The following is a 16,929-nucleotide window of genomic DNA, read 5'->3' as shown; positions in this document are numbered from 1 at the left end:
CACAAAACCTAAAAACATATTGACTTGAAAAGGAAAGAAGAAAAAGTACATGTTTAATAATTTCACACCATCCTTGATGCCACTTAAACTGGGGAAAGAACTGTCCATCTGTTATGTTCTATGCCTTTGTGATGCTGGTCTCTGTGCCCGGCTCCTTCATTTTCATCCTTGGGTGTTAACGCAAGACACAGACTAGGAGCCTTGTATGCAATTAATTGTACCGTATCATCCAGCAATCTATATGTATTGATGCGATTTAACATTAAAATTCTGATGACATGGTAAAACATTTTTTTACAAAAAAATGATGTTTGAACCAAGCTATCATCCAGTGAGTTCTCCAATAACCTCCCAGTCAGAGGACACTTAAAGATAAGGTTTCTAGAGCCTCCCAGGTATAATACATTTGGGCAGTGCACCCACCCCTCACAGTTTGAGAGCAACTCTCTCTCGCTGTAGCTGAATCATAAATAAAACATTTTATAAATTATCTAAAACTAATTTAGAATGACAGTCTTTAGTGCTTTACTTTGAGTCTATCACACTAATTTGAGCTTCTCAACCTGGCACACATCATCACGGTTAGAATGTACGTTTATAAACGGTGACATTTATTGCTGGTAATGAATCTTCTCATTACAACCTCCCTTTGTCCCTGTTTTCCTGTTGCGAGTGGCATGGTAATGAAAGATCGGTATCTCAATGCATTTTCACTCTAAATTGTTCGCAGTTGGTAGACCTAACTCAATACAACCCCCCCCCCCCCGGGCACTTCCTCCTTCCCAACGGCACATATGTAACTCTTGCCTGTCCCATTTGATGGCCCTTGGTAATGTCCCGATTTTCAATATAAAGTAATCCGTTTTTCCCACATACACAAGCCTCTCACTTGAGCCGCTACTACCATTCTGTCTGGTCCATTTCTCCCACCAGTACACCAGGAGCATGACAGAAGTTTGAATGTTCTCTCTCTCTCTCCATGCTCACTCAATATGCGTGGTCTCCGGACTCATGGCGCACTCCTGCCGCCCGTACTCAGGTAAAATGGCTCGGGCTCAGATTGGAGTGTTAAAAGTCACTGTCGCATTGAATGCCTTTGTTGCCCTTTCTTCCGCCGGTTAGGGAGGGTTTTGAGTTTCACACACACTGTTTGTGGTCAGATTATTCCTACATGCATTAAGACACGATCGGACGTCACCTTCCATGATAACCTATAAAGAGGACAGATCAGAACAACAGTTTAGTTCAATTCATTTCGGATTCAGGAAATCCAGACAAGCATTGACTATATGACAAATTATTACATTCCCAATTTTTTTAATAACATTATCTCTATGAAAAATGTCAACGAGCATAACAACATACTGTTACTGTTGAAACAACCATTGTCAAAATTTGTTCATACTCCCTTATTTTACTGCTGACCTCTCTGAAGAGTTACCTGATCATGGAGTTGGCACACTAACCTAACAATACAGTAGACCCAATCTGGTGAAATTTGTATCGATACAAAGACAAAAAATGAAATCATCAATTCACATATCACAATCCATTTGGAGTAACTGTCAACCCTCATTAACATATATTTTTCCTTCTCTATGCAGACTGAACAAAATACATGTGTGTATTTACCTAAAGACCAGGGCCCAAGGGAACTGGTCATTTCCTCTTCGAACACATGATTCACATCGTGATTCTAAAACATGTTCCATCAAAAATAAACTAATTCGAATAACCAATCAATTTAGAATTACAACTCTTGATAACTCCATATGGAAATAATGGTATCTCATAAAGTAAAGTAATTGCATACCAAATTGATAAGACCCCACACAAAATAAATCCCACAGTATCAACACCACTAACGCATACTCATAACCGGTAAGGTGTGTGTGTGTGTGTGTGTGTGTGTGTGTGTGTGTGTGTGTGTGTGTGTGTGTGTGTGTGTGTGTGTGTGTGTGTGTGTGTGTGTGTGTGTGTGTGTGTGTGATGAACAGGCCTTATCTGGAACTCCATTTCTAATCCAGAACCTTTTACACTTAAAACTGCTGAATATCACTAACTGCTCTCCCCAATACCACAATCTCAGGGAACATTCCAACGAGAGATAATGAAACCCCCTCCTCTTCTGGAAAACAAAGTGTACATATAAGACGTGGTCTCATATGTCTTCCTTCACATAGAAACTGTAATCTCTATGACCTACTATCGATCGTACCGAGGCCATACACCGCTGTGTGGAAGTTTCCTGTCCTGCTACTTTCAGGAGGATTTGTTGTTGCTCTTTTGAAAAAGAGGCAAACGCTTGCTTGGCAGCATTTCTTCCGTATACAGCAGGCTCCATTCCTACTTTACACTCCTTTTTCCAATGACCAACAGCCCCACACCTTTGATGTTTTTTCTCTAAGTTTCTTTGTCTTACCTTGGCCATTGAAACTATAGTTAGTGACTTTCCCTGTGGCCGTATTAACCCCTCGCACATCTGTGAAGTGAGCAGAGTTTCTTTTTTCACTCATAAAGCATCCTGCTCTATTTCATCCACTACCCCCACAATTGCCATTTTGATCACAGGTTTCAAACCTGCCATCAAAACAAATTATATCTATGTACTCATGTACCCTATCTTTTTGAAGCTGAGTACATCTAATAATTTCATTTTTATCAGTTATACTCGTCTGTTGATAAAACGCTGACATCAAAACACTTGTATATTGAGCTTGCGATTTCTCATTGACGTCATTGTGCACAACAGCATCTCTGAGTTCTTTATTTGATTCAAATTTTCCGTCAACAGGGAAGTGCGGGCCAATTTGACCCAGTTTGCAAAATGTTTCCCATATTCGAGCCAAATTGGTAGAATGCTCTTGCGCTTCTTTCAGCGCCGCCATAGCTTTATTAAAATTCTATAGCTCCGCTCTACCATATCAATAGTTATTATTCCCAAACCTCTCCCGACGGTGTCCAGGGCGTTTTACATTTCTTCACTCCCGTCTATAATACTCACCTCCTATTAACTATTTTCCAAGGTAGCGCTACCCACTTCCCCGGAGAATAGTTATGGTATTTGTGCCTTTTATTGGTCACGGCACTTAATACCTTGTATTAGAACCACTACTATAGTCTGCAAATGTATTACTGGAGAATACGGATGACTCAATGTCTTATTCAAGTGTTGCGCATCAAATATCACTGTTGTTGATAACACACATTACCAAAATGATTCACACTTGTCTTCCTATTTCCACATCATCTGTCACGGTTCACCGCCCCAATAGGGCATAAACCAACCTCTCTTCTTATTGCTATTGTTCCTATACGAATCTCAAACAGTGTTAGAAAATCTTATTGCTTTTCTTTTAACCATGGCTTTCCTTCAGAATTTATAGGCAACCTTCTTATCATTATCCACATATGCTGTACTGCCTCACTGTCACTGCAGCTGGGACTTTTGTCCCTTTTTTACAGATCTTGCAGAGGAAAACCTCCACTTGGGACCTATCCTTAAAGGAACCCACCCTACACCATATATTTACAACCGGTCATTTCTCAATGGGCCTACTGAATAAACTCAGGCTTTCTAGATCCGTATCCTATATTTGTTCAGCCTACGATTCTCATCTCCCCAAGATGTCAAAATGAGTGGAAACAGCTGTAGGAACTGTGCCTACCTTGTTTGTTGCCAGCTCTGGACTCTCTGGTTTGACTATAAATCATGGTGAATCCTGCCGACAACGCCAACCCTTCTAATTATTAGAGTAAGAACTCATCGGACACTGTGAAAGCTTAAACCAAGTTTATTCTTCCCAAAGGATAGAATAGCTGAAGTGACAAAAACATGTTTACGATAGTGGTGGTATTTGTACCCCACTTTGGGTGAAGTCTCCTCCTTCTCGCTAAACATGATCTTTATTGCTAGGCAGGAAACTAAGTGATACTGGCAATAACATTTGCCTTCTCCCTTAATGTGACCTGACCTGGACCCCCTTCATCACTAATCCATGGCTCTCTCCCCTTATCAATGCCTGCTACGTGATTGTTTTCCCTACAGTCAGTACATTCCAAGCTTAATTGCACCCACCATATACCTACCCCCTACAGATAACCACCTCTGGTGTAGCCCCTCGGCTATGGCACCCCTCAGGTCCTTATTATAACTAATGATTCATAACATTTAAAGTTCAGAAATCCAAAGCCATCACTATCCGTCAGTTGCTTGCACCTTGCTGAAAAGGGCAATATGAAGAAAATACCAGATCCAGCAGAGTACAGTTGAGGTTGGCATGACGTGTGAAAAGGATTCCCTACTATGTCTTCACTATTCTTTGGCATTCTTTCTTCAGGTGGTGGAGGCTTCTAACGGGACAACCATGAACTGCCACAGAAACCAGACGGCTGTGACCGTCCCCAGCTTTGACTCCCGTCTCTACATGTTGTGTTTCCTGCCAGCCATTATACTCCTGGTGTTCACCCCAAACCTGAAGTACCTGGCCCCCCTCTCACTGGCAGCCAACCTGGCCATGTGTACTAGCCTGGTCCTCATCTACTTCTTCTGCTTCACGGTAGGTACTGCAGGGCTGTCTTCTGCTTCACGTTAGGTACTGCAGGGCTGTCTTCTGCTTCACGGTATGTACTGCAGGGCTGTCTTCTGGGGGGAGGGACTAACATGAACTTGTCCAAATAAGAAACGCAACTTTTCATTGCGAAAAGTTTTCTGTTGCAAAACATTTTGGTACAGTTTACTACAGTGTGCACTAATGAATACACACCAGTCCCATGGCACGTGTTACGTTCCCTAGCAAGAAACCCCCCAAAATGTTGTCAAACAGAAGGGGGAACTAACAAAGAATCACTAACAACAACCAAAACGAAACAGGTGGGGTTTTAGGAGGGGTTCTGAAAAACACTCATGAGGGTGTCTATTGAAAGTTGACTTGCAACAACTGGGACCTAAAAGACACCCACCATGAGAACCCACTAAAATTTGCCCAAGAAGAGGCAAACAAAATTAAAACCAACACCAAAGAAGGAGACCACAAAGTGGAGCAAAACAGGGAAAAATCCGATTTTTGTTTTTGTTGTTAGAAATCAAAATGGGGAGAGCCAACTAAAGGAGTTAACCGTCCACATCTCTCATGACAAATGGAGCACTGGGCCAGCCACTCTTAAATATCCCCTGGGCCAGCACAGGTAAAACACCTTCTGACTAATGAAATGACAAGCCAGCAAAGGTCTAACTGATACTGACTAACGAGGTGACACCAACGTGTCTACGTGATAACCTCCAACCTTGAAATATAAATGTAAAAGCCTGTAACTCACGGGGTCGTTCCCTGTCTCAGCTTTAGTTAGTTTGTTCATGATGGACACGTTGGCAGCTAAAAGCTGAATTACAATAAATACATAACTTACTAGATGCAGAGCTACAAAACATCCATTCTTAACAAAGCATCCATTCTTAACAAAGCATCCATTCTTAACAATGTTATCCATTCTTAACAATGACATCCATTCTTAACAATGACATCCATTCTTAACAATGACATCCATTCTTAACAATGACATCCATTCTTAACAATGTTATCCATTCATAACAATAGTAGCCATCTAAATCCACTGCATATTATGTATATAATGAAATGTTCCAACAATATATAATTCTAATGTAGGCATTCTATAGCAACCAGCCCTGCCACCCCTATCTCTCCACTGATTGGGTTGTGGTTGTTATGGATGAAGAGGCAATGACTAGTGACAGGCAGTGTTGTATTCGAGACCGATTCAAGACCAGCACAAATCGAGTCCGAGTCGAGACCAAGACCGGGGGGGGGGTGTAATTCAATTTAGACCAGGGATTGGCAACTAGGAACTCTGTCGTGGTCTCAATTTACTGTTGAGAGTTACAATAGTAGAATACCCAAGGTGCAATTTTCGAAATTTGGTTGTACATCAGCAATTTTTCTCTTTTTATGCCAGTCACTGCCAGTTACTCAGTTAGCCAATGTCAGCTGACATTTTATAGTGAGTCTAGCGGCCAGCTATCTAAACCTTTAAAAATAATCCTGGTCAAATTACTGACTGGGGGGCCCCCATTGACCATCAGATATCATGTTAAAAACTGCACATTGTTCTCTCTGCTCCATGGCTAAATATTCTCTCTGCTCCATGGCTAAATGAGTAGAATTGCAGCAAACGTGCTTTAAAACAAACAAATAGGCTAGAGCCAGCTCTGACTGTGTGGGTATCGATGTGGGTGTTGAGCCGTGAGCCCCTGTGGCCCTTCATGATGAATTCTGATTGGTTTTGTGGCCCCCACCTCCATCAAAGTTGCCCATCTCTGCTTAAGACATTCAGAATGGTGAACAAATGCATGCTGAGGGCAAATGGAGCCACTTCAAATGATCACTAACCCAAACAGATATATAATCGATCAAAATACAGGTACCTTCTGTAAATAAAGGAAACTGCTTGAGTAAATGAAGGACACAAAGTATACTGAAAGCAGGTGCTTCCACACAGATGTGTTTTCAGAGTTAATTATGCAGTTAACATCCCATCATGCTTAGGGTCCGTGAATAAAAATGGCCAGTAGCCCATTATTTTGGCCTACCATGGCTAGAAAAATAGTGAATTTCCTGTAATGAAAAATAAATAAAAACATTCATGGTTTATGACATTTTCATATACTGTGTGACCTCCGGGGAGGTCCCTGACCCTTGGGGCGGCTGCTGGGCTGTGTGCTTCCTCCAGTGTTTCTACCATCATCAAAACACCAAATGATGGAATTTGTGGTGGAAGAATGGTGTCGTATCCCTCCAATAGAGTTCCAGACACTAGTAGAATCAATGCGAAGGCTCAAACATCCTATAATGTTAACTGCTATGCATTGTTATTTAATGACCTTACTGGACTTTATTTGATATTCAACCAATTTTTCTGTTTTGATTTCCAGAACATCCCAAATCATATCAACCTGCCCAAGGTGGGTCATGCCAAAGACTACCCTCTCTTCTTTGGAACTGCCATCTTTGCTTTCGAGGGGATAGGAGTGGTAACGTATTACTGTTCATGTTGAACATATGCCGCAAAAAAAAACATTATTACCATGTAATTACATGTTAATACTGACATAATTGCATTATTACAACGTTACTACAGTTAGTACGGTGTAGTTTCATAGGTATAATGGCAACTTAAGGTGAAGTGTTACCTAACGTTGTTCCTCTCCATGTCTCAGGTCCTGCCCCTGGAGAACAAGATCCAGAAGCCTCAGAGTTTCAATATGGTTCTATGTCTGGGAATGGGCATCGTCACCTTCCTCTATATCAGCCTGGGGACCATAGGGTACATCACCTTTGGAGAGGCCATAGGGGGAAGTGTCACCCTTAACTTACCCAACTGCTGGTGAGTTCTTCTTACATTGTACTGAAGAGATGGTGCTGTATAGAATCGCATAGGTACTGAAGAGATGGTGCTGTATAGAATCACATAGATGGTGCTGTATAGAATCACATAGATGGTGCTGTATAGAATCACATAGGTACTGAAGAGATGGTGCTGTATAGAATCACATAGGTACTGAAGAGATGGTGCTGTATAGAATCACATAGATGGTGCTGTATATAATCACATAGGTACTGAAGAGATGGTGCTGTATAGAATCACATAGATGGTGCTGTATAGAATCGCATAGGTACTGAAGAGATGGTGCTGTGTTGAATCACAAAGCACATGTATTTTTTAACAGTGTAACACTGGTCATAATTGTATTCATCGAAAGGCTTTTGGTCATTTTTGGATTGCCTGAAGTGTGCATCGTCTTGAAGATTTGACCAAAATAGGATTCTCTCTCTCTCTCACTCTCTCTCACACTCACACTCTCTCTCTCACACACACACACACACACTGTGGCCCTAAATTGCTCATCTAGACACTAATCACCAAATTAAAATCTCTCTCAGTCATTAGTCATCAAGTTAATACCGGATTTGTATTTTACTTCATTTGACATTCTCAGCATTTATATTCATGCTTAAAAACCATCATTGCAGGTTTCCCTCTGAGGTTGTAGTTAACAGGCATTACTAGATGTTCTGTAAATACCACTACTGTATCTGTCTCTATGGAGACACTGACACAATGACTGGGAGATGCAGCAGAAACATTCATTCATTGTGGCAGGTTACAAGACAGACATCATGACTCAGACATCCTGAGCCAGGGAGAATTCAATTTAAGGCAGTAAAGCCTGCTGATACTTTGCTCAATCTTGCCTTAATCAAAGTAATCAGTCAGGTAGCTATAGAAGGAACAGGTCACAGCCAGGTCCATATAGAGGTCGCAGTCAGGTCCATATAGAGGTCGCAGTCAGGTCCATATAGAGGTCGCAGTCAGGTCCATATAGAGGTCGCAGTCAGGTCCATATAGAGGTCGCAGTCAGGTCCATATAGAGGTCGCAGTCAGGTCCATATAGAGGTCGCAGTCAGGTCCATATAGAGGTCGCAGTCAGGTCCATATAGAGGTCGCAGTCAGGTCCATATAGAGGTCACAGATTGAACAGGTCACAGTCAGGTAGATATAGAAGGACCGGGTCAGTCAGGTAGATATAGAAGGAACGGGTCAGTCAGGTAGATATAGAAGGAACAGGTCAGTCAGGTACATATAGAAGGAACAGGTCAGTCAGGTACATATAGAAGGAACAGGTCAGTCAGGTACATATAGAAGGAACAGGTCAGTCAGGTAGATATAGAAGGAACAGGTCAGTCAGGTAGATATAGAAGGAACAGGTCAGTCAGGTAGATATAGAAGGACCAGGTCAGTCAGGTAGATATAGAAGGAACATGTCAGTCAGGTAGATATAGTAGGACCAGGTCAGTCAGGTAGATATAGAAGGACCAGGTCAGTCAGGTACATATAGAAGGAACGGGTCAGTCAGGTAGATATAGAAGGAACGGGTCAGTCAGGTAGATATAGAAGGACCGGGTCAGTCAGGTACATATAGAAGGAACGGGTCAGTCAGGTAGATATAGAAGGAACAGGTCAGTCAGGTAGATATAGAAGGAACAGGTCAGTCAGGTAGATATAGAAGGAACAGGTCAGTCAGGTAGATATAGAAGGAACAGGTCAGTCAGGTACATATAGAAGGACCAGGTCAGTCAGGTAGATATAGAAGGACCAGGTCAGTCAGGTACATATAGAAGGACCAGGTCAGTCAGGTAGATATAGAAGGAACAGGCCAGTCAGGTAGATATAGAAGGACCAGGTCAGTCAGGTAGATATAGAAGGACCAGGTCAGTCAGGTAGATATAGAAGGAACAGGTCAGTCAGGTACATATAGAAGGACCAGGTCAGTCAGGTACATATAGAAGGAACAGGTCAGTCAGGTAGATATAGAAGGAACAGGTCAGTCAGGTAGATATAGAAGGAACAGGTCAGTCAGGTACATATAGAAGGAACAGGTCAGTCAGGTAGATATAGAAGGAACAGGTCAGTCAGGTACATATAGAAGGACCAGGCCAGTCAGGTACATATAGAAGGACCAGGTCAGTCAGGTACATATAGAAGGACCAGGTCAGTCAGGTACATATAGAAGGAACAGGTCAGTCAGGTAGATATAGAAGGAACAGGTCAGTCAGGTACATATAGAAGGACCAGGTCAGTCAGGTACATATAGAAGGACCAGGTCAGTCAGGTACATATAGAAGGAACAGGTCAGTCAGGTTGATATAGAAGGAACAGGTCAGTCAGGTACATATAGAAGGAACAGGTCAGTCAGGTACATATAGAAGGAACAGGTCAGTCAGGTACATATAGAAGGAACAGGTCAGTCAGGTACATATAGAAGGACCAGGTCAGTCAGGTACATATAGAAGGACCAGGTCAGTCAGGTACATATAGAAGGAACAGGTCAGTCAGGTAGATATAGAAGGACCAGGTCAGTCAGGTACATATAGAAGGAACAGGTCAGTCAGGTAGATATAGAAGGAACAGGTCAGTCAGGTAGATATAGAAGGACCAGGTCAGTCAGGTAGATATAGAAGGAACAGGTCAGTCAGGTAGATATAGAAGGAACAGGTCAGTCAGGTAGATATAGAAGGACCAGGTCAGTCAGGTACATATAGAAGGAACAGGTCAGTCAGGTAGATATAGAAGGACCAGGTCAGTCAGGTACATATAGAAGGAACAGGTCACAGCCAGGTAGATATAGAAGGAACAGGTCAGTCAGGTAGATATAGAAGGAACAGGTCAGTCAGGTAGATATAGAAGGAACAGGTCAGTCAGGTAGATATAGAAGGAACAGGTCAGTCAGGTAGATATAGAAGGAACAGGTCAGTCAGGTACATATAGAAGGAACAGGTCAGTCAGGTAGATAAAGAAGGAACAGGTCAGTCAGGTAGATATAGAAGGAACAGGTCAGTCAGGTACATATAGAAGGAACAGGTCAGTCAGGTAGATATAGAAGGAACAGGTCAGTCAGGTAGATATAGAAGGAACAGGTCAGTCAGGTACATATAGAAGGAACAGGTCAGTCAGGTACATATAGAAGGAACAGGTCAGTCAGGTAGATATAGAAGGACCAGGTCAGTCAGGTACATATAGAAGGAACAGGTCAGTCAGGTAGATATAGAAGGAACAGGTCAGTCAGGTACATATAGAAGGAACAGGTCAGTCAGGTAGATAAAGAAGGAACAGGTCAGTCAGGTAGATATAGAAGGAACAGGTCAGTCAGGTACATATAGAAGGAACAGGTCAGTCAGGTAGATATAGAAGGAACAGGTCAGTCAGGTAGATATAGAAGGAACAGGTCAGTCAGGTAGATATAGAAGGAACAGGTCAGTCAGGTACATATAGAAGGAACAGGTCAGTCAGGTACATATAGAAGGAACAGGTCAGTCAGGTACATATAGAAGGACCAGGTCAGTCAGGTACATATAGAAGGAACAGGTCAGTCAGGTAGATATAGAAGGAACAGGTCAGTCAGGTACATATAGAAGGAACAGGTCAGTCAGGTAGATAAAGAAGGAACAGGTCAGTCAGGTAGATATAGAAGGAACAGGTCAGTCAGGTAGATATAGAAGGAACAGGTCAGTCAGGTAGATATAGAAGGAACAGGTCAGTCAGGTAGATATAGAAGGAACAGGTCAGCCAGGTAGATATAGAAGGAACAGGTCAGTCAGGTACATATAGAAGGAACAGGTCAGTCAGGTAGATATAGAAGGAACAGGTCAGTCAGGTAGATATAGAAGGAACAGGTCATTCAGGTAGATATAGAAGGAACAGGTCAGTCAGGTAGATATAGAAGGAACAGGTCAGTCAGGTAGATATAGAAGGACCAGGTCAGTCAGGTACATATAGAAGGAACAGGTCAGTCAGGTACATATAGAAGGAACAGGTCAGTCAGGTACATATAGAAGGAACAGGTCAGTCAGGTACATATAGAAGGAACAGGTCAGTCAGGTACATATAGAAGGAACAGGTCAGTCAGGTAGATATAGAAGGAACAGGTCAGTCAGGTACATATAGAAGGAACAGGTCAGTCAGGTAGATATAGAAGGAACAGGTCAGTCAGGTACATATAGAAGGAACAGGTCAGTCAGGTACATATAGAAGGAACAGGTCAGTCAGGTACATATAGAAGGAACAGGTCAGTCAGGTACATATAGAAGGACCAGGTCAGTCAGGTACATATAGAAGGACCAGGTCAGTCAGGTACATATAGAAGGAACAGGTCAGTCAGGTAGATATAGAAGGACCAGGTCAGTCGGTACATATAGAAGGAACAGGTCAGTCAGGTAGATATAGAAGGAACAGGTCAGTCAGGTAGATATAGAAGGACCAGGTCAGTCAGGTAGATATAGAAGGAACAGGTCAGTCAGGTAGATATAGAAGGAACAGGTCAGTCAGGTAGATATAGAAGGACCAGGTCAGTCAGGTACATATAGAAGGAACAGGTCAGTCAGGTAGATATAGAAGGACCAGGTCAGTCAGGTACATATAGAAGGAACAGGTCACAGCCAGGTAGATATAGAAGGAACAGGTCAGTCAGGTAGATATAGAAGGAACAGGTCAGTCAGGTAGATATAGAAGGAACAGGTCAGTCAGGTAGATATAGAAGGAACAGGTCAGTCAGGTAGATATAGAAGGAACAGGTCAGTCAGGTACATATAGAAGGAACAGGTCAGTCAGGTAGATAAAGAAGGAACAGGTCAGTCAGGTAGATATAGAAGGAACAGGTCAGTCAGGTACATATAGAAGGAACAGGTCAGTCAGGTAGATATAGAAGGAACAGGTCAGTCAGGTAGATATAGAAGGAACAGGTCAGTCAGGTACATATAGAAGGAACAGGTCAGTCAGGTACATATAGAAGGAACAGGTCAGTCAGGTAGATATAGAAGGACCAGGTCAGTCAGGTACATATAGAAGGAACAGGTCAGTCAGGTAGATATAGAAGGAACAGGTCAGTCAGGTACATATAGAAGGAACAGGTCAGTCAGGTAGATAAAGAAGGAACAGGTCAGTCAGGTAGATATAGAAGGAACAGGTCAGTCAGGTACATATAGAAGGAACAGGTCAGTCAGGTACATATAGAAGGAACAGGTCAGTCAGGTAGATATAGAAGGAACAGGTCAGTCAGGTAGATATAGAAGGAACAGGTCAGTCAGGTACATATAGAAGGAACAGGTCAGTCAGGTACATATAGAAGGAACAGGTCAGTCAGGTACATATAGAAGGAACAGGTCAGTCAGGTACATATAGAAGGAACAGGTCAGTCAGGTACATATAGAAGGAACAGGTCAGTCAGGTACATATAGAAGGAACAGATTGAACAGGTCAGAGGGAGGCAGCATGAAAGAGAGTTGACCAGTGAAGCTGTGAGGAGGCGTGGCTCACGACCAAGTCCACTGTGCTCTCGGAGCTGCTCTCAGCTGTCAATAGGGCCGGCATTGCAGGATAGGATAGTGGCCACGCACACACAAACCTATAAATAAACACACACACAAATCTACAAACACACACACACACCCCTAACCACCTGGCTCAAATGACAGAAAGCTGTGCCAGCAGGTCACTGTGCTTCATCCACCTGGACATCTAAACCTGGATACCTTCTGTTCTGACGATCTATAGACTGATAGAAGACGCTGTTTAACTTGTCATGATGGAAAACAATGACACGCAGTTCCATACATACATCTGAATGTTTTCATGCCTGTTTGTCTGAGCTGGAGTATCAGTACCCTGTTCCTCAATGAGCTGACTAATCAGTGGCATTGATTGGATGTTAACTGGATCTAGCCAGGTCGCCAGGTCAGCAGGTCATGAACCTGTAGGAAAGGGTCAGACAATGATGAGCCGTTTGTTAAGCCTCAAACAGACCAGACTTGATAGGAAAATAGCTGCGGCATTCGTTTCTTCAATCACTGGCCATTCATATCAGACTACGTTACTGTCATACAGGGTTACATTCATATCAGACTACGTTACTGTCATACAGGGTTACATTCATATCAGACTACGTTACTGTCATACAGGGTTACATTCATATCAGACTACATTACTGTCATACAGGGTTACATTCATATCAGACTACGTTACTGTCATACAGGGTTACATTCATATCAGACCACGTTACTGTCATACAGGGTTACATTCATATCAGACTACGTTACTGTCATACAGGGTTACATTCATATCAGACTACGTTACTGTCATACAGGGTTACATTCATATCAGACTACGTTACTGTCATACAGGGCTTCATTCATATCAGACTACATTACTGTCATACAGGGCTTCATTCATATCAGACTACATTACTGTCATACAGGGCTTCATTCATATCAGACTACATTACTGTCATACAGGGCTTCATTCATATCAGACTACTGTCATACAGGGGTTGATTCATATCAGACTACTGTCATACAGGGCTTCATTCATATCAGACTACATTACTGTCATACAGGGCTTCATTCATATCAGACTACATTACTGTCATACAGGGGTTGATTCATATCAGACTACTGTCATACAGGGGTTGATTCATATCAGACTACGTTACTGTCATACAGGGCTTCATTCATATCAGACTACTGTCATACAGGGCTTCATTCATATCAGACTACATTACTGTCATACAGGGGTTGATTCATATCAGACTACTGTCATACAGGGGTTGATTCATATCAGACTACTGTCATACAGGGGTTGATTCATATCAGACTACGTTACTGTCATACAGGGCTTCATTCATATCAGACTACTGTCATACAGGGGTTGATTCATATCAGACTACGTTACTGTCATACGGGGTTGATTCATATCAGACTACTGTCATACAGGGGTAGTCTGATATGAATCAACAGTAGTCTGATATGAATCAACCCCTGTATGACAGTAACGTAGTCTGATATGAATGTAACCCTGTATGACAGTAACGTGGTCTGATATTTAACATTTAACATTTAAGTCATTTAGCAGACGCTCTTATCCAGAGCGACTTACAAATTGGTGCATTCACCTTATAATATCCAGTGGAACAACCACTTTACAATAGTGCATCTAAATCTTTTAAGGTGGGGTTAGAAGGATTACTTTATCCTATCCCAGGTATTCCTTAAAGAGGTGGGGTTTCAGGTGTCTCCGGAAGGTGGTGATTGACTCCGCTGTCCTGGCGTCGTGAGGGAGCTTGTTCCACCATTGGGGTGCCAGAGCAGCGAACAGTTTTGACTGGGCTGAGCGGGAACTGTGCTTCCTCAGAGGTAGGGAGGCGAGCAGGCCAGAGGTGGATGAGCGGAGTGCCCTTGTTTGGGTGTAGGGCCTGATCAGAGCCTGAAGGTACGGAGGTGCCGTTCCCCTCACAGCTCCGTATGCAAGCACCATGGTCTTGTAGCGGATGCGAGCTTCGACTGGAAGCCAGTGGAGAGAGCGGAGGAGCGGGGTTACGTGAGAGAACTTGGGAAGGTTGAACACCAGACGGGCTGCGGCGTTCTGGATGAGTTGTAGGGGTTTAATGGCACAGGCAGGGAGCCCAGCCAACAGCGAGTTGCAATAATCCAGACGGGAGATGACAAGTGCCTGGATTAGGACCTGCGCCGCTTCCTGTGTGAGGCAGGGTCGTACTCTGCGAATGTTGTAGAGCATGAACCTACAGGATCGGGTCACCGCCTTGATGTTGGTGGAGAACGACAGGGTGTTGTCCAGGGTCACGCCAAGGCTCTTAGCACTCTGGGAGGAGGACACAAGGGAGTTGTCAACCGTGATGGCGAGATCATGGAACGGGCACTCCTTCCCCGGGAGGAAGAGCAGCTCCGTCTTGTCGAGGTTCAGCTTGAGGTGGTGATCCGTCATCCACACTGATATGTCTGTCAGACATGCAGAGATGCGATTCGCTACCCGGTTGTCAGAAGTGGGAAAGGAGAAGATTAATTGTGTGTCATCTGCATAGCAATGATATGAGAGACCATGTGAGGATATGACAGAGCCAAGTGACTTGGTGTATAGCGAGAATAGGAGTGAGCCAAGAACAGAGCCCTGGGGGACACCAGTGGTGAGAGCACGTGGTGCGGAGACAGATTCTCGCCACGCCACCTGGTAGGAGCGACCTGTCAGGTAGGACGCAATCCAAGCGTGGGCCGCGCCGGAGATGCCCAGCTCGGAGAGGGTGGAGAGGAGGATCTGATGGTTCACGGTATCAAAGGCAGCAGATAGGTCTAGAAGGATGAGAGCAGAGGAGAGAGAGTTAGCTTTAGCAGTGCGGAGAGCCTCCGTGACACAGAGAAGAGCAGTCTCAGTTGAATGCCCAGTCTTGAAACCTGACTGATTAGGATCAAGAAGGTCATTCTGAGAGAGATAGCAAGAGAGCTGGCCAAGGACGGCACGTTCAAGAGTTTTGGAGAGAAAGGAAAGAAGGGATACTGGTCTGTAGTTGACATCGGAGGGATCGAGTGTAGGTTTTTTCAGAAGGGGTGCAACTCTCGCTCTCTTGAAGACGGAAGGGACGTAGCCAGCGGTCAAGGATGAGTTGATGAGCGAGGTGAGGTAGGGGAGAAGGTCTCCGGAAATGGTCTGGAGAAGAGAGGAGGGGATAGGGTCAAGTGGGCAGGTTGTTGGGCGGCCGGCCGTCACAAGACGCGAGATTTCATCTGGAGAGAGAGGGGAGAAAGAGGTCAAAGCACAGGGTAGGGCAGTGTGAGCAGGACCAGCAGTGTCGTTTGACTTAGCAAACGAGGATCGGATGTCGTCAACCTTCTTTTCAAAATGGTTGACGAAGTCATCCGCAGAGAGGGAGGAGGGGGGGAGGGGGAGGAGGATTCAGGAGGGAGGAGAAGGTAGCAAAGAGCTTCCTAGGGTTAGAGGCAGATGCTTGGAGTTTAGAGTGGTAGAAAGTGGCTTTAGCAGCAGAGACAGAAGAGGAAAATGTAGAGAGGAGGGAGTGAAAGGATGCCAGGTCCGCAGGGAGGCGAGTTTTCCTCCATTTCCGCTCGGCTGCCCGGAGCCCTGTTCTGTGAGCTCGCAGTGAGTCGTCGAGCCACGGAGCAGGAGGGGAGGACCGAGCCGGCCTGGAGGATAGGGGACAGAGGAAATCAAAGGATGCAGAGAGGGAGGAGAGGAGCGTTGAGGAGGCAGAATCAGGAGATAGGTTGGAGAAGGTTTGAGCAGAGGGAAGAGATGATAGGATGGAAGAGGAGAGAGTAGCGGGAGAGAGAGAGCGAAGGTTGGGACGGCGCAATACCATCCGAGTAGGGGCAGAGTGAGAAGTGTTGGATGAGAGCGAGAGGGAAAAGGATACAAGGTAGTGGTCGGAGACTTGGAGGGGAGTTGCAATGAGATTAGTGGAAGAACAGCATCTAGTAAAGATGAGGTCAAGCGTATTGCCTGCCTTGTGAGTAGGGGGGGAAGGTGAGAGGGTGAGGTCGAAAGAGGAGAGGA

General features: G+C 44.0%; 1 protein-coding gene across 2 annotated transcripts in view; it reads left to right on the top strand.

Moving 5' to 3' along the window:
• LOC106612256 (proton-coupled amino acid transporter 1) overlaps positions 1-16,929 on the top strand; it is a 64,453-nt gene that overhangs the window by 26,737 nt on the left and 20,787 nt on the right. For both annotated transcript variants that reach the window (XM_014213256.2, XM_014213255.2), the window contains exons 8-10: positions 4,341-4,559; positions 6,950-7,048; positions 7,235-7,401. In XM_014213256.2, the coding sequence (XP_014068731.2) occupies positions 4,341-4,559; positions 6,950-7,048; positions 7,235-7,401 (485 nt within the window). The remainder of the gene's footprint in view (positions 1-4,340; positions 4,560-6,949; positions 7,049-7,234; positions 7,402-16,929) is intronic.

This window comes from Salmo salar, chromosome ssa09 (genome assembly GCF_905237065.1).
Source record: "Salmo salar chromosome ssa09, Ssal_v3.1, whole genome shotgun sequence".
NCBI classification, from domain to species: Eukaryota; Metazoa; Chordata; class Actinopteri; order Salmoniformes; family Salmonidae; genus Salmo; species Salmo salar.
This window is presented reverse-complemented; position numbering and strand designations above follow the sequence as displayed.